The 18,770-nt window shown below is 34.2% G+C and overlaps 1 protein-coding gene across 1 annotated transcript; it reads left to right on the forward strand.

The window, feature by feature from the left end:
- Positions 1 to 10,578: 10,578 nt before the first annotated feature.
- LOC101888748 (Osiris 6) lies at positions 10,579 to 14,556 on the forward strand. The gene is made up of 2 exons (XM_005176828.4): positions 10,579 to 10,890; positions 12,233 to 14,556. Exons 1-2 carry the CDS (start codon positions 10,744 to 10,746, stop codon positions 12,959 to 12,961), a joined length of 876 nt encoding a protein of 291 aa, XP_005176885.1. The 5' UTR covers positions 10,579 to 10,743; the 3' UTR covers positions 12,962 to 14,556.
- Positions 14,557 to 18,770: the final 4,214 nt, after the last annotated feature.

Here is an 18,770-nt window from a genome sequence, read left to right on the forward strand (position 1 = left end):
TTGCGATCATCTACAAATTTATCGACTTATTTGCTTAAACTGTCCACAGAAGCATATAAAATTTAACATGAACGAACGGAGGAGTTAGATCGACCGAGCTCGTCAAGATATGATGATGGTGGGTCAAGGATCAATATTATGAGATGTTACAAACTTTATGGCCCATTAACCATGTTCCATTTTCTCATAACATATTGTTTCAAGACATACAAATTAAAATTCTCTCACAAAACGAATGAAGACACGAATTAAAATGCTTGTTTTGTCATAACAATCGGATTTCACTTCAAATGTCAAAAATTACCAAAAAATATTATTTAAAAATCTAAATGTACTACAACCGTTCTTTTGAATATTTGAAAAAATATCAAAAGATGGTCTATAGTACCTCAATACTTAGTTTAATATTTAATTAGTGGTTTGTGATATTTTGAATATCTTGCACTCGAATTTTAGAAATTATTAAACAAAGAAATTACTACAACGTTCTTCAATGGATACAGTGCATTTCAGAGAAATTCAACTATATTTTCTTTTTTTTTGTTAATCAATTGGTATAAAAAATAATCATCAAAATTGCATACGAACAGAAAAGATACGAGTGATCAGAAAAGGACACGAGTGATCTTTTGTAAGAAATGATAATTCCAACTTTATGAACACATTTTATATCATAAAAACAAAACATTTTCTAACGCAGTGAAACAAACACTTTTAACAAAACATCATTCAACAATTAAATAAATCACATCCTTTTTCACTATTTCCAAACTAATTTATCATCCCTCACTCCAAATCTTCACATTCAAAGACTACCTCAACAAATTTTCTAGACAAAAGGTAAACAATGGTAAATTCTTTGACGTTTTTAAAGACTATATTTACTACTATTGTCACCTGTCTTTTCTTGATGCTGCCCAGCCGGCATGCACTATTGAACTAAAGTCACATGTCATCGGAATGTGTGCAGAGTAAAATGTCGCTGCTGTCAACGCTGGCAGCGGCGCAACCTCACTTTCGACATTAATGTCTGTAGCGGCTGGCTGATGTGAGATGAATTGATGCTGATGAGATGCTGTAAACATTGACTAGTGTAAACATACAACAACAGCAACAAAGAAATCAAAAATATTTGGAGAAATCAGTTTCGAAAAAAGGCCTTGAAATAAAAATGGAAAATATTTTTTTATTAACAGTTTAAATATTTGATTAAAATGAGGCCTTTATATAATACGATGCGATACGAGACGATATATTCCAAAAAGTACAACAGCAACAAGAAGAAAAAAAACATCACTCTCACACACAACCTTGCCGAACAACAACGCAGATGATGTCGATGGTGATGAACATCATCAGCATTCGGAGAAACTTTCTTTAGAGTCAATAAGAGTGAATTTCCGTTAAACGAAGATGAACAAAAAAAAAATGAACTACAACGACAGTATACATAAAAAATCTCAACCGAACTTGGCTTAAAATATTACCTTACGTTAGGTTATGATTATGCCAACAACAAATAAAATTGTTGTGGATTTACACAGTGGGGTATTTTGTAGGAAATGGTTGTTGATTTTAAAACAATTAAAGAGCGAATATATATAAATGATACACAATCTGTATTAAGCAATCGATAAAAGCTGGAACATTGGAATTTTTAATGGGGATTATTCTTCATATATAGAGCAAAACCAGTTAAGAAAGTCTTAAAGTCGGGCGGGCCCGACTTTATGATACCCTACACCTCTTTGCTAATTTAGTAAAGCTACGCATAAAAAATAAAAGTTTTTATGGGAGAATTCAATCATATACGCTATGATTACAATTATAATTTAAAGTTCAAAGGACTAAATATGCCGAAGCATTTGTATCTTTTAAATTCGGACTATGGGAGCTATATCCAAATCGAAAACAATCTCGATAAAATTTGGCAGAGATATTTCTGAGCTGTATTTGATACATTTCCTTGAATATTGTTGTTCACGGATAAGTGAACATGTTTTTATAATAAAAGAGAATAGCGGGGCTACCTAGTGTAGATGAGAGGGATTTGTTAAACTGGGATCTTCTTATTACAGTCCACATGAAATAAGATAAGAAAATGTGGTGAGCAGACCTTCGAGTTAGAAATAAATAATACAGAATTTTCAATTGCTGCATGTGTTATGGGGGAGTTAGATTATGGGATGTAATCTTTACTCAGACTGATAAATTCAGTGTCTTACAAACGCTCAAATGGTAAGGACGTTGCGTCTTTTAAATGATCCCGTTTTACAATTGTTGTTACGGAGTGAATATTACTGCTATTAGGAACAAATATAACAAATCGGTTGAAGAGTATATATGGGAGCTATAGCTATATCTGAACCGATCTTCGCCAAATTTGACATACTAGCTTCTAGACTCAATTTGGTCGTAAGTGCCAAATTTCATCCATGGCAAATATTAGACGTTTGGTGCACAATCCATGGTAAATCGGACGAAGTTATATATGGGAGCTATATCCAAATCTGAACCGATCTCCATATAATTTAGCAAATGTATTTCTGAGCTGTATTTGATATATTTCCCCAAATATTGTTGTTACAGAGTGCATATTACGGCTGCAGAGGACAAAAATAACAAAGCGGATGAACAATATATATGGGAGCTATATCTGAACCGATTTCGATCAAATTTGGCATACTTATTTTAAGGCCTAATTTGGTTGTATGTGCAAAATTCCATACTATTCGGGCTGATATTACACGTTTGGTGCACAATTAAACGCAAATCGGACGAAGATATATATGGGAGCTATATCTAAATTTTGACCGATTATCTCCACTTTCAATAGGGTTCGTCCTTGGGCCAAACAAATGACTTGTGCAAAATTTGATCTCAATCGAATAATAAATGCGAACTGTACTTTGTTTACTCTCTTTAGCTCTATTGAGTCTAATTTTTATACCCTCCACCTTGGAAAGGAGGGTATATTAAGTTTGTCATTCCGTTTGTAACATCCCTAAATATTCGTCGTAGACCCCATAAAGTATATATATTCATAATCAGCATAAAAGTCGATTTAACGATGTCTGTCTGTCTGTTGTGTCTAGGATAATTGGTATTGAAAATGAGGTATATCGGTCCACGTTCTGGTATAGTCCCCATATAACGGTACCTCCTGATATTCGGTATTTTGATGATTTATGCCACATTTTTTCACTGATTTGTGTGAAAATTGGTATTTGTAGGCCATAACGGGTCCCTGTGCGTGCGGCAAAACATGGCATGTATGGGTCCACGTTTTGGTATAGCCCCCATATAACGGCACCTCCCGATATTCGGCATATTAATGGTTTTTGCCACATTTATCTAAAGTTTCCTTTACTCTAAGGTGGAGGGTATTAAAAATTTGACCCGGCCGAACTTAATGTTTTTTTAATTGTTTTCTTTTGCGGTGTAAGTACTTCCACTTTTTGGAATTTCAATGGCTTTACCCCGAGCTCATTTTTTAATGTTTCTCGAATGGAATATTGCGATATGTTCAGCTCACGAGCCATTTTTTGGCTATTGCGAAGTCGCTTCTTTACTTTTCGAACCATTTCTGCTGATGTTGCCGTCCACTTCCTTGACGTCGGGCTACGCTACCAGTATCACGGTACGAGACACAAACGATTTATTCACATTTAAATGCGGGAGTGCTCTAACGATAGCCACTTGTGGTTTTCCAGCCAAATATAAAGAAATCATACCATTACGCTTGAATTCCATCGCGAATAACTTTTTCCGGAAAATTCTCACCAAAAAGGTTTTTGTACGTTTGTAAACAATATCATGAGCTGCACTGGAATAATTTTAATAGCTGTCGGACGAGTGGCAAAGAAATGACAGCAGTCTGAAGTTGATTGCAATTTTTTCATCTCACCCTGTATGTATAGTGGAGGGTGTAAAAAGGATGGTTTGCATGCCCAAGTTTGACTTTACATATGTGAAAACTTGATTGTTCGAAATTTCGCATTTTCACAACATTAAAATAAAACAATAACACTGAATTCAAGCTTGACTTTCTTGGCCTAAGAAAATATTTTTCTATTGTTGTGAAAACAAAGTCAGTTCAACAAATTAGCTTCATTTTTTCCCTAAATCACAACAATGCAATAATATATATATAATGTATAACTCAAATTAATTGCCTAATTTAACAATGCCGAAGCAAATGTTTGTTAACACATACTTGTTGAATTAGAACGTAATTATAAATGCACAAGAATTTTAATTTAAATATCAAAATAGAAAATTACAAATTCAATTCATTTAATATTAATTAGCATAGTAAATCAATGAAACGAAAATAAAATAAAAACAAAATTTAAGTGAATCTGAAATGGTGCATGTCGAAAGATTTTCACGGATTTATTGTGAATTTTTAATTCCAATTCTATTTAAAATTTAAAGATTAATTTGAACAAAGCAAAAGATGTTAGTAATTGAATACGGACCTTTCGTTTAATGCATTTAGTTAATTATGTATGTACACATAAAATGAGGCAAGATTGATTTCCTATCATCATATGTCAGCTTTTAAGCAAACATCAGACTATAAAAAATTTTTCTTTTTTATATTACATTTTTTTTTATTTGGCGCAGCTCCCGTTTTCATCACAGCTATCTTTTCGAAGATTCGACTGTGATGAGCCTTTTCAATTTTGAAAACAAAAATTCACGAGAAGAATTGTTTTTTTTTATTCGTTTTATGATTTGAGATATAAAAGTACTTCTTCTGTATAATGCCATCTCAGTATAGACACGAACAAAAGCTGTAAGTTCGGCCAGGCCGAAATTCGGTCCAAATGGCCTCCATCATTTGGAACAAATTTGGCAATTTTCAAAAAAATAAAATCCTTAAAATTCTGTAAAAATCTAAAAAATTCCGAATGTAGCCGTTATATTAGGGTCTATACTACGACGTGAACCTGCATAGACAACGTTTGTCATAAGCCATTGCACTATTCAAATTCGAAACCTAAGAGAAAACAAGTAAAAAAGCTTTAAGTTCAGCCGGGCCGAACTTTTAATACCCTCCACCATTTGGTGCAAATTTGGCAATTTCCAAAAAAAAAAAAAAAAAAATCCGTTAAAATTCTGTTAAAATCTTAAAAATATCGAATGCCTATACAACGACGTGGACCTGCATAGGCAACTTTTGTCATAAGTTATTACAATATTTAATTGGGAAACTTGAAGAAAAATCTGTTTATAATGTAGCTAAAATCATCAAAATACCGAATATAGGGGGTACAGTTATATGGGGGCTATACGAAGATGTGAACCGGCACAGACAATTTTCTGGCATGGGCTGAAGTATTAATTTCGAACTTCACATGCGGAATACGAAGACGTGGACCTACATGGCCCATTTTCTGTTTTATGCTGCAGTATCTATTACGAACTTTAAATACCAAATTTTGAGCGATTCCGGTAAATAATGTCGCTAAAATCATCAAAATACCGAATATTGGGGGGTACCGTTATATGGGGGCTATACGAAGACGTGGACCTACATAGCCCATTTTCTGTTTTATGCTGCAGTATCTATTACGAACTTCAAATGCCAAATTTGAAACAATTCCGGTGAATAATGTCGCTAAAATCATCAAAATACCGAAAATAGGGATGTACAATTATATGGGGGCTATACCAAAACGTGGACCTACATGGCCCATTTACGAACTTAACCTTCCTACTGGCAAAATAACCATGTGTGCAAAATGTTAGCTAAAAATGACTGACTGACATAGAATCAAACCTGGCGAAATGGCTGAAGCTATATTCTTGAGATTTTGCAGTCTTGAGTTATAAGGCCGGGTTTTTGGATATTCGTACTAAAAGAGTGCGAAAGGTACTATGAATTGTAAAGAATTTTTGGTGTAAAAGATAAACATTTTCCTATGATAATTTTGCAAAAGGAAAACTTGAATAATATATATAAAAGCTTTTAAGTGCTTAGAACGATGTATGAAGATTTGATTAAATTTGATATTTGATAAAAATTGTCAAACCGAACAAATTGTGCATTTTGAGTACTAAAAAAGAACTACCACGAAGTGTTGGTACGAATCTGAAATTTTAAGGTGAAACTTTCGCTGAAGAATTATAGGCCACTTTTAGTTCTATTTTTGTACAAACTGTAGGTGCATTTTAAAATTCGCCCACCAAAAAGCTTTTTGGAAAAGTAAATGGTAGTCACTGCATTTTTATACCCTCCACCATAGTATGGAGGGTATATTAAGTTTACCATTCCGTTTGTAACACCTCGAAATATACATTTTAGACCCCACAAAGTATTTATATTCTTTATCAGCATAAGATTTTATGTCCGTCTAGCTTCCGAACGAAATGAAGTAGGTTGATAAAATTGTACTCAAATGTATATTATGTCTGCAGAACTTTTGGCATTGAAAATGGGCCATGTAGGTTCACGTTTTGGTATAGCTCCCATGTAATTGAACCTTCCTATTTTCGTTTTTTAGTGTTTTAAGCGACATTATTCACCGGAAATGTTTCAAATTTGGTATTTTAAGTTCGTAACGGATACTACAGCCTATGCAGTGCAGCTCCACGTATCGGTATAGCCCCCATATAACGGTATATTCCGATATTCGATACTTTGATGATTTTATCGACATTAATCACCGGAATTGTTTATAATTTGTATTTGAAGTTCTTAATGGATACTACAGCCTATGATATTACAGCCCCCATATACGGTACGGTACATTCGGTATTTTGATGATTTTAGCGATATTATACACGTTTTTTTTTTAAGTTTCGAATTTGTATGACAAAAGTTGCCTATGCAAGCCCACGTCATCGTATAGCCCTAATAAAATTGCTACATCGGCATTTTTAAGATTTTATCAAATTTTTTAATGGATTATATTTTTTCGTAAAGTGCTAAATTCCTTCCAAATGGTGGAGGGTACTCAAAGTTCGGCCCGGCCCAATTTACAGCTTTTTTACTTGTTTTCACAACGGCATCCTCATAATAGTTAAATAAATAATAAACAAAACGAATATGTAATCAATGTCGTGAAATAAATCTATAATTCTGTTCTTAGATATAAAATAAACGACTTGCGATATCCATTTCGTTAGTTGAACAAATTTTCCTGTTATTAGCATATTATCAATATAAAATATGGCAACATGAATTCTGTAAACTTTACGTTAAAATATTAAGGAAAAATGGTCTGACCATTTGCATATCGGACAGTTCATATTTAAATGTATTAACAAAACCAATTTATTTGTCCGACAACATCAATATTTTATCCATCGGAAAGATGTAATAACGGCCCTAATATTTTTTTTAGAAGTTTGACTTTTTTTAAAGGAGATGTAAGAAGGAATTGTCTATATGATCCATTTTCATACATGACCTTAGTTTCAGACAAATAGGATATGGGAATCAAAGGATACCAAGAGATATTTTTTGAAAATGTTCTATCGGACCTCAATTATGTGGAAAATAGACAAATTGACTTAAAACCTCCCCCAAAAGTGTCAACATTTTGGATACTTAACCCCGATTAAATCGATTAATACACGCATTATCAGGGATTCCCAGAATCTAAATAGTGGAATACCGCTTGATTAAACCATTCATGCAATAAATACCAGATATCTAAATGATACAACTAAGCCAATCAGCCCATCAATATCAATAAGATAGGAAATAATTGCATAACACATATCTGAACATCTCAATTCAATGAATTTCAAATTTCCATGCTTCAAATTGGATTAAAATAACCTTGCATGTATAAAATTAGAAATTCTTTGAAATTTGAATTGCAAAATTTCTACAAATTCCAATGCCAATTTACAATAACAAATCTCCCACTGTGCAAACGCAGAAGAAGACGAAAAACTATGGAAATAAACAAAAATGTACCTCTTACACATCACACTCGCCGCCGTCACTTACATAAATTACCAGTCAAAGCGCCAACGCATTTTGTAGCCTTTTAAGTTGATATTGTTGTTGTTGTTGTTGCTGCTGCTTTTGCCATTGTAAAGAGTTTGTTACCAAAAGTCAAAAGCTTAGGGAGCAATCTGTTAATAATTATTATACAAAATAATAATACCTACCAAGATCATGATCTTGAGAGTAAATGCAAAGCGAAGAGAGAGTCCCTCCAAATGAAAACAACAAAAAATGCGGAAAGAAATTTATGAACAGTTATATGGCAATGCAAAAGAAGGTGTGTGTGTGCGCGCAAGTGATTTTTGGTAGATGCGTGTCGATGTTAACGTAGGTTTCTCAAAACCATCTCTCAACGCTTTTTTTGTCAACAACCAAAGAAATTCTTTGAGCTGCTAACCAACGAAAGAGAGAGTGTTTTATGGAGCTACGGGGGTGTGCGGTGGACGTATGAATGTTAACGGTTATTGAGTATGTGTGTGTGTGCGTTTTTGTTGCCATTGATTGTGGCCATTGCACTATGGGTAAAAAGCATGATTTTTTGGCATAAAGTCATTTTTTTTTTTGGTTTCATATTTTGAAATTTAACTGATTTCCTAAATGTAGATACCCATATTAGAAAAAAAATGTTTAATATCAATACGGGTGGCAACCCTTTTTTGCTGGCGAGCTTTTAAAGTCAGCTGTTTGAAAGTCACTTTGTTTTGGTACAACTGGCGGTAAAGATCAGCTAAGTTCAAGTGCTTCTGATTTGACAAAATTGAAAAAAATAAAATGTGTAATTATGGAAAACGTTAGTGCAGGTATGTAAAATTAAGACGAGGTGCCCTTTTTGTCATAATTGTCTGTTGTTGTAATACTGTGAATTGTTTCGTTTATGTATAGCTTTATATAAAATCTATAAATTGTAGTTGTGTTCCGTGGAGTGTAACTTGTGAATGGCAAAGCATTGCAAAAAGGTATAAATGCCAAGTTATTAACAAAAGTGTGTTAATTAATGAGTAACTAGCCTTTTTTGTTCTATTTTGTGCCAACACGTGTTTTGCAGATAAACATGTGTTTGTCCATGCAGCGCTTATTGAAATTTGGAGAAGCAACAATCGCTCAGAAGATGCACTTGTGAAATATGTGTTACAGAATATCAATAATATCAGTTTAAATGAAGACCAAATGCGTTTGATATCAAAACAAGTGAAAGATTTTGTTAATTATATAAAAAAGCATTTGCCAATGTGCATCCGTAAACTAGAGCGATTTAAGACTAAACATTCAAAATGGCTTAGCAAAAGTATAATTATTGTAATGGATGAGCAGTATGTTTCTCCAAATCATCATAGCCGATCGGCCAGATCGGCTATATAGCAGCTACATGAAATAGTGCCCCAAATCATATGAAAATTCGTAGGTCATCTTGGGGGCATAAAAATGAATACAAATCAAATTTCAATTCAATAGCTTCATAAAAAAAAGTTGGGTCAAATCGGCCAGATCGGCTATATAGCAGCTATATGAAATAGTGTCCCAAATCATATGAAAATTGGTAGGTCATCCTGGGAGAATAAAAAATGTATACCAAACAAATTTCACTTCAACAGCTTCATAAATAAAAAAGTTGGGTCAAATAGGCCAGACCGGCTATATAGCAGCTACATAAGAAATAGTGCCCCAAATCATATGAAAATTCGTAAGTCATCTTGGGGGGGGGGGGCTTAAAAAATGAATGCAAACCAAATTTCACTTCAATAGCTTCATAAACAAAAAAGTTGGGTCAAATCGGCCAAATCGGCTATATAGCAACTATATGAAATAGTGCCCCAAATCATATGAAAATTCGTAAGTCATCTTTGGGATATAAAAAATTAATACAAACCAAATTTCACTTCAATAGCTTCATAAACAAAAAAGTTGGGTCAAATCGGCCAGATCGGCTATATAGCAGCTATATGAAATAGTGCCCCAAATCATATGAAAATTGGTAGGTCATCTTGGAAGCATAAAAAATGCATACAAACCAAATTTCAATTCAATAGCTTTGAAATTAGAGTTTATGCCAAAATAAACGTAAAAAAACCCATAGTGCATTGGTCAAGAGCCCGGCAGAGAGTTGAGGTTTTGCCCATCAGCCGCTGAGCCGACGGTGCGTAGTAAAAGCTTCGCTCAAAGTGGGGTTAAACATTAATGGCCATGTTTTTTACATGTGTTGCTGCTAATGATATACATTGAGGTTTTCTTATTTATGGTTATAGCTCCGCTGACGTTGTTGTTGTTTTTGGCGGTGGAGAAGCTCTGTTGCTGGTGTTGGTAGGGGCAATGGTTATATTACTGCTGTTATTGTCATCAGTTTTTACCTTTAACCGGCATCCCAACAACAACCACACACAGGCAATGCAATACAGCAGCAATGGCAGGCAGCCACATTTACAAGAGCATCATCGTCATCTCTCAATGGGCATGGGCATAGGTTTGGTTAGCTGCCTTAGGGTAGCAGCGCGGGCAGCAGCAGCAAAGCTTGGCATCAACGACGACGCCTGCCAAGAGTCTCTATAGGTTTTGCATAATTATACGATTTCGGTTGATTGTTTGAGACTGTTTAAAAACAGCCTGACACCGACGAAAAATTATCAAACCTCAACTTGTTCCATTCGAATGAACACACAGTGATTTCGGTGGTGTTCATAAGTCTTATTAAACGGTTAACTACAAGTTTAATCCCGACAAAAAATATCCTAAATTAGTTTCATTTACACGAGAAACAAAAACAAAAAACTTAAAACAAAATGAAATTCTTTGTTGCTACAAGTTGTGTGCTTTTATTGGCCTCAGGCATCCTTGCCAATCCAGCCATCAAGGATAACACTGTTGAGCAGAATGGTGTGTTCGCCAAGTGCTTGGAAGCTGATTCAATTTCGTGTCTGCAATTAACGGTACGGATTATTATATAATTGAAAAAAAAAGAACAAAACAAAAAAAAAAAAAAAGACTTCAACAATTTGGTGCTCATCATAAGACAAGGATTAACTAATTAAACAAACAGCCCATAAGAAAAATACGGAAAGAAAACTGAACAATGAACAACCAAAAAGGCTAAAACAGAAAAAAAGTGAAAATTTCAAGAAAAAAAGAGAAAAACAGTAATTTACAAAATAAACACCAAAAGATTTCGAAATGAAACTGAAAGTGTTGAGAATGAAAACATAATCAACAGCCTCTTAGAAATTTTCTAAGAAACTGAAAGTGAAAGACTTTAAATTAAAATTTAACAAAAAAAAAATATTGCATAAATTAAGAGTGATGATGAAAATGTGCCTTTGTTAGATAACATCTTAAGTAGGTTACCACCATTGGCCTGCCACTACTTGTCTCTGCTGCGACCAACATAAAGTGCAATATTTTCCCATGGATTACATGACCATGTCATAATCAAAACTTGTTTTGTGTAATTTCACTCCACCTTGAGTTGTTCCTTTTTGAGGATCTTATGTAATTCCCAATACAGTTCGTATCCAGAAAAACAAGTTTCCAAATTCCAATAATTATTACATAAATTTTCAACTTCTCTGAGGGCAATTTCATAAGAAAATGAAATCAGATCATTAAGTTTATCTCGTGAATGAGAAACGAAAATTAAAGATTTGGAATTGATTCCAACTTTCACTTTCCTTTGACAGCTAAATTGGCTCAGGTCACAATCCCGTAATATTTTGCAATTTTGATTATATTTCGAAAAAAAATCATGAATATCACATATTACACTTGTCTTGACTTCAAACATGAAGCAGTTTCCCCAATACCATTGAATTAGTTTCCGAAACTTGATACCATTTTTTATTTTTCCCATTTTTTTTTTGGAATTTTAGCAAATTGTATTAAATTGCTTTCATTTGATTTTAAACCCTAATTCAAAATCATTTGAAAAAATATTTTCAATATTTGACTGGATGGTATATATGAACAGCAAGTTTTTTTTTATTTCGAAAATGTTTCTTCTTTTCAAATTAGAGCAATTTAATGCTTTCATTTCGAAATGAAATCACGACCCACTTCGAATTTGGCTATTAACAGTTTTAACATTTGTGTTTTTTTTATGGCCAACCATGAACTTGAAGAGTAACATGTTTTCAAAATAAAACATTAAGATGATTAGATAAGGCACACTTCGAAACATAAAATCCACTACTTATTTGAGCACAATCATAGCTTTTAAACCTTTCTCTCCTCAATTAAATGTCAATACTAATTTCTTCTTCTTTTTCGTCTCGTTTACAGCTCTACCGCAAAGCCAAATCCTTCTTCGATAATCCCCAAATTGAATTGTTCGGCGGTGTTTCATTGATCAAGTCCAATGAAGGTCGTCAAGGTAAGGCTTTGGATGAAACCGCTGTTGCCGTTGAAAATGCCCCCACCATTGAGGCCCGCACCACAGAAATGGGTAACTACATGTTGACCAATGCCAAGAACTTCTTTGCCGAACGCTCCTTGAACTTCAACTTTGCCAATGCTGCCCGTTCCGTTGCCCGCGCCATTCCCGATGACATCAAGGCTGATTTGCGTGAATTGGTTGTTGAATCCCGTACCGGCAAGAAGAAGAAGTTGTTGAAGAAATTCTTGCCAATCTTGTTGGGTGTCGGTGCTAAGGTCGCTGTCTTGGGTATTGGTTCCATCTTCGGTTTGTTGTTCATTGCCAAGAAGGCTCTCGTCATCTCCATCATTGCCTTCTTCTTGGCCTTGGCTGCTGGTGCTGGTAGCGGTTTGAGCCGTTTGGGCGGTTCCGGCGGTGCTGGTGGTCTTTTGGGCGGTTTGGGTGGTTTGTTCGGTGGAAAGAGCTCCGGTGCTGCTTCCGTTGGTTCATCCGGCTCTGGCGGTTGGTCCTCAGGTGGTGCCGCCACTGGTGGCTGGTCATCTGGCAGCAGTGCTGGCTGGGATTCCCATGGTGCCTACAGTTCTCCCGTTGCCCAAACCATTGCCTACTCCGGCTACAAACAAAGCAGACGGTAAACAGTCTGGCAATGTTTATTTTAGGGTAATCACAACGACACTAATTTAAAACGAAAGGATAAGAACAAATTCAACTAGGACCCACTTTATAACAAAATTCTTCAGTTACGAATCGATAATTTAATTTATTTTTATTTATTTTAATTTATTTTTATTTAATTTATTGAAACCATAAAAAAATCATGAAAAAATGTGCCTTAGGAATGAGATTTGTTATTCAAAAGTTAGGTTTTCGTTTTGGAAAAGCAATCCTTTCGATTTTCCCACGAGATGACTAACAACGACACAATACAATTTTTAGATATCTAAGTTTGAATAATTTCCTCTTTTGAACCTCACTCTCTTTAAAAGAGGAACATTATAACTTTTTCTAATAATTTTGCAGCTGAAGGACCCAAACACACACAGACATATGTATATGAAAAACGGTTATCACAAAATGCATGAAAACTAGTCAGCATTTAAAGTATTGTGTTAACGGTTTTCATCTCTCTCGCTGTCTATCTCTCTATCTTTACTATACCTACTTATGCTATATTTCATTTCCTTTGTATTCTTAACTCTTGCACTATTTCTATTCTCTCATTCTGTACTCTCTTCTACTCCTTGATCTAATACTATCTCTGTCACTATTTCATTTCACTTTTTTCCATTGTGAAAACACCTATCGAAAAAATACAAACTCATGACTTTTTCTTAAAAAAAAACTTTGCATCTTTTCTTTCTTTTTTCTCTTCATTTTTTGGGTTTATACTTTAATTTCAGACACCAAACAAAGCAGCTATTTGTACAATTCATTAACACTTTTTCCAGTTCATTCAAAGCAAATTTCTCCACAAACTTTCATTTCTCAAACAAAATAAACAAATCATAAATTTTTATACTTTGTCATTGGAATTCTTTCAGACTCATAACTAATACATCTACACACACACATACATTCTCGTTTGTACGCACCTCAATTCCATCAAACATTTCATAATTTAATCTTTTTTCAAAGACAGTTTTCAAACAAAACAGTCATCATCAGCTCTATTCATTGGCAAACGACACCACAAATTATGACATTTCTTTATTCACAGACATCTCAAGATGTGAATTCCCCTTTGGACTGCATACCTCAGGCAGTCTTCCATTTCTCTCCCCCATTGCTCCTTGACAATGTTTCACTTCATTAAATTTTTCTTCTTCTTTTCTCCAATTCGCCTGTTACAGAGCACTGCCTGCTTTGTCATTACCCTTAACTCGCATTATTAGACTTTTTTTGTATTTGCCGTCATCTTATAAAGCTGGAAAAGTCTCATTAAAGCCCACACAAATTCATTCACTTCATTTCCTTAGTTTTTTTTTCATTTATATTTTATTCCCCCTGATGTTTGTTCACCATTTCAAAATCTTTACTCAGCTGAGCTGACATGCAAATTACACTTCTCCTCCCCCTTGGGCAACAAATTTCTATTCATATCCCCACCTTAACCTTTCATCCTCTGTCATTTTCATTTTCTATCTTGCAAAACATTTCGAAAACGAAAACCGACATGTCATTATCTTTTTGATTATGATATTCAGAAATAAACTTAAAAATTTGAATGTAATGATTTTTTTTTTCATGAAGAATAGAAATTGAAAATGTATATTTTTAGGGAAGTTTGGGTTTTTGTAGATTTTAGAAAATGTTCAAGGTCACCGGGGTAATTGTTTTCAATCTTAAATCGAGCAAATGAAGGGCATTATAAATGATTGTATATAAATACATTAGCATGAAAATATGGAAATTATATGAAAATATGGAAAATAGCATAACACCTTTTTGAAAGTAGTCCTTCTTGAATATTGAGAAATAATCAATTAATTGTGCCAGCTTCAATTATAGTCCTAAAGATGCTTGAAATATTCAGTTTCTGTGTTTCCTTTTTCATCTCCACAATCTTGTTAATTTCTTCAATGGTTCTCTCCAGTTTTTAAAAGACAAAAAAAAAAAACAAGTTAAAAAACTGTAAGTTAAGCCGTGACGATATTTGAATGCCCTCCACCGTTTGGAACGAATTTGGCAATTTTCAAAAAAAAAAAAAAAAATCCATTAAAAATTCTGTTAAAATCTTAAAAATACCGAACGTAGCTTTTATATTAGGGTCCATACGACGATGTGGAACTACATAGGCAACTTTTGCCATAAGCCATTTCAATAACCAATACGAAGACGTGGATCTGCACAGACAATTTCTTTTTCTTAGACTGTAGTATTCATTACAAATTTCAAACAACCAAATTTGAAACAATTCCGGTAAATAATTTCGCTAAAATCAACAAAATACCGAATATCGGGAGTAATGTTATATGGGTTTTATACAAAAACGTGGACCTGCACAGACAATTTTCTGTCTTAGGCTGTACTGTCCATTACGAACTTCAAATATCAAATTTGAAACATTTCCGGTGAATAATGTCGCTTAAATCACCAAAGTACCGAAAAATGGAGGGACTATACAAAAACGTGGACCTACATGACCCATTTTCAATACCAAAAGTCCTGCAGACATAATACACATTTGAGTAAAATTTTATTAACCTACTTCATTTCGTTCGGAAGCTAGAGTGATTTGCATAGACGGATAGACGGACAGACATCTCTAAATCGACATAGAATTTTATAAAAGTACTTCTTCTGGAAAATGCAATAAGGATTCACAAAATTTATTGTCGGATGAAACATGTATAGGGCTTAGATCAATACATGTCGTCATTGATTATATGGCAAATTCTTAAAAGTGACGATTTTTTGAGAGCTATATGAATGTAAACCAGTAAAAAGAACCCAAGATCGGCCGTGCTGAACTTTTAATACCTCCATAACTTGGAAGGAACTTTAAAATTAAAAAAAATCGTTAAAAATACCGTATAAATAAAAACGGCTATATGAAGACGAGGACCTCCATAGGTAATTTTTGGAGTACCGATTTTGGACTTCAAATACGAAATTTGAAACAACAAACAGAAGGAGAGACAAACAGACGGGCAACGCTAATTCGACTTAGAATTTTATGCTGATCAGGAATATAATATATACCTTAAGGGATCTAGGACGAATATATAGGAATGGCTGATAATACTGAAATGAGTATTTCAAGAAATTAGAAACGGAATGACATAGGCATAAAATTCAGAAAAATGCATGAAGTCTTTATTTGAATTGATAGTATGGACCATACAATTTAATGTTTGATGATTATTTCATGCAAATGATTACCGCGACTTCGTCACAATTTTGGCATACTCTTTTCAACATTACAATCAGTATCTCACTAATAAATCCTTCAATGTTTCCTACCAATGCACCAATTGAAGCCTGTCACGCAAGTCAAGTGCATGCATTTTGGGCAAACAGGTCGGACATCATCTCATGGTAGCGTTTACTAGTCACAGTAATTTTACGATCCTCAGAATCTTTGGAGAAATATGGTAAGATTATGGCACCTCCCTATTAAATGCACTTAACTATGACTTTTCTGGATGCATTGGTAGATTTTACAATTCTTCTGGCTGATCTTCACTCCAAAATTAGCAATTTTGGTTATTGTTGAACATAAAATATGTATTTTTATTAAAGGAACTAGCAGGCGAAATTTTGTGGGCGTGAAGCTTTAAATAAAAAAAAATTGAAAGCAAATGTTTTCGCAATGAATGTATTAATAGGAGATATGGGCCTACTGTTTCTGGTATCATATAACAAACATCTAATCGTATGAAGTATCAAGATTTTGTCCATGTTTGGCACAACCAAATTTTTCAATTATCCAGTGAGTGTGTTATTAACTCGATTGGCCCAAAAAGTTTGTGACACCTCGAAATATTGGTCATAAATTCACCATGCCGAGTTGAGTCGATCTAGCTATTTTTATTCGTCGGTCCATGTAAATTTGTAATCACTCTATTATCGTAACGAAAATATCCACTCAGTTGTGGTTAGAGTCACAATAAAAGACCTTTTTTTGGAGATGGTCTCCATAAAATGTATACATTCTTGATCAATGTACATTTCAATATCAATTGACCCATGTTCGTTTTTCAACCTGTCACTCTGTGGGAATCACTTTAGCTTCCGACAGGAAAAAAGTCGTTTGACAACATTAACTATAGTATATATAAAAGAATATTATATTTTTTTGCATTGCAAGTGGTTCTTACAGGTCTAAACTTTGGTATAGCGCACATATTACGATACCACCCGATTAAATGTTTTTTTGGAATTTTAGTCAACGTTTTGAGTTCGTGCACTCAGCAAAGAACTGTCCATATATGTCCATGTTGAGGTATAAACCTTATGTAACGTATCTATGAGGAGCCACATTGTTGACCGGAATTGTTAAAAAGTTGACATTCGGTGTTCTGTGGAAAAATACCCATACAGGTTCATATTTTCGTACATCCAACATATTACTGCACCTCTCAGTATTTTGTTTTTTATACCTCCCACCATACATAGTATGTTAGAACCAACAAAGTATATATATTCTTGATCAGCACAACATTCTAAGACGATATAGTCCTGTCCGTCTGTTGTAATCACGCTAGAGTCAAAACGAAACAAGATAGGAATCTAAAATTTTGCACAGATGTGTCTTTTCAATTCAAGTACGACGATGGGCTATATCGGTGCACTATATCGTATCTGAATTGTCTGAAAATCCATACAAGGAGTTCCCTGAGAGAAATGTCTATTTAGGTCCACGATATGGTTTAGCCCCATTTAACGGTACCCTCCGATATTCGGTATTTTGGTGATCTTAGCCACATGTTTCAATGGAATTTTCTGAAAATCCATACAAGGAGTTCCTTGTGAGTACTTTATACCCTAGAATATAATTATCTATATAGATCCACGCTTAAGTTTAGCGCCCATACAACGGAACCCACAGATATTCGGTATTTTCATGATTTTTCCGACATTATTCACCGGAATTGTTTCAAATTTCGTATTTGAACCGTTACTACTGCCTATTACAAAAGTTACTTATGCTGGGCCACATCTTCGTATAGACCAATGGTTTTCTTAGAAAGATATTTTTTGACGGAATTTTTCTTGACATTTTTCAAGTTTCTTGCAAATGGGGGAGGGTATAAAAAGTTCGGCGGAGTTATGCCTCTCTGACCTTGATCTAACTTTGACAATAATTTTGCGATGTACAAAATTTGAACGAAATCGGATACTCCATTCAGGATTTACGGTGAGACAGATAAACAGACAAAAGGGCGGACACCGCTAGCTCGACCAAATGTTGCCGAGAGAGGGTATAAAACCTGATAAATATTTACACGCGTTTTATATCGAAATATGATAGTCTGCTAACTTTTGGTTGCAAATTAGTTTCATACTCTCGAGGAGTTTGAAATTTGTGTTAAAACTTGTGAAAAATTTGGCCTTATAGGGCTATATGACCACGTAGGCAATGTAAAAAATAATAATTTCTATTCTAATATCCCAATATCTCACTTTCAACAAACTGCCTATGTATCAACGACTCATAGTCAAGTGTATGAATATCCTTATTTAATGGAATCATCATTGCACAAAAGCGATGATGCCAATGATTTTATGTGTTATTACCTCAATTCCGAACATTCCGCCCATTTTATTTTATTATTTTTTAGTGCGAAAACCGTTATTAAAAATTTCTGCGAAATAGATGAACAATACAACATGTTTCCTGATTTCATGGTTACATACATAATCACGCCCACTCATAAATAAATTATTTACCACGAATCTGAGCCAATGAAAATTTCTCTGAATAACAAATTACTTCGACAC

Source organism: Musca domestica, unplaced genomic scaffold (assembly GCF_030504385.1).
Source record: "Musca domestica strain aabys unplaced genomic scaffold, Musca_domestica.polishedcontigs.V.1.1 1, whole genome shotgun sequence".
NCBI lineage: Eukaryota > Metazoa > Arthropoda > Insecta > Diptera > Muscidae > Musca > Musca domestica.

What these genes read in the sequence shown, in the direction of transcription:
- LOC101888748 (XM_005176828.4), top strand. Translation starts at nt 10,744, where the DNA reads ATGAAATTCTTTGTTGCTACAAGTTGTGTGCTTTTATTGGCCTCAGGC. An exon ending in TTTCGTGTCTGCAATTAACG is followed by an intron (nt 10,891 to 12,232) that starts GTACGGATTATT and finishes TCTCGTTTACAG; the next exon opens with CTCTACCGCAAAGCCAAATC.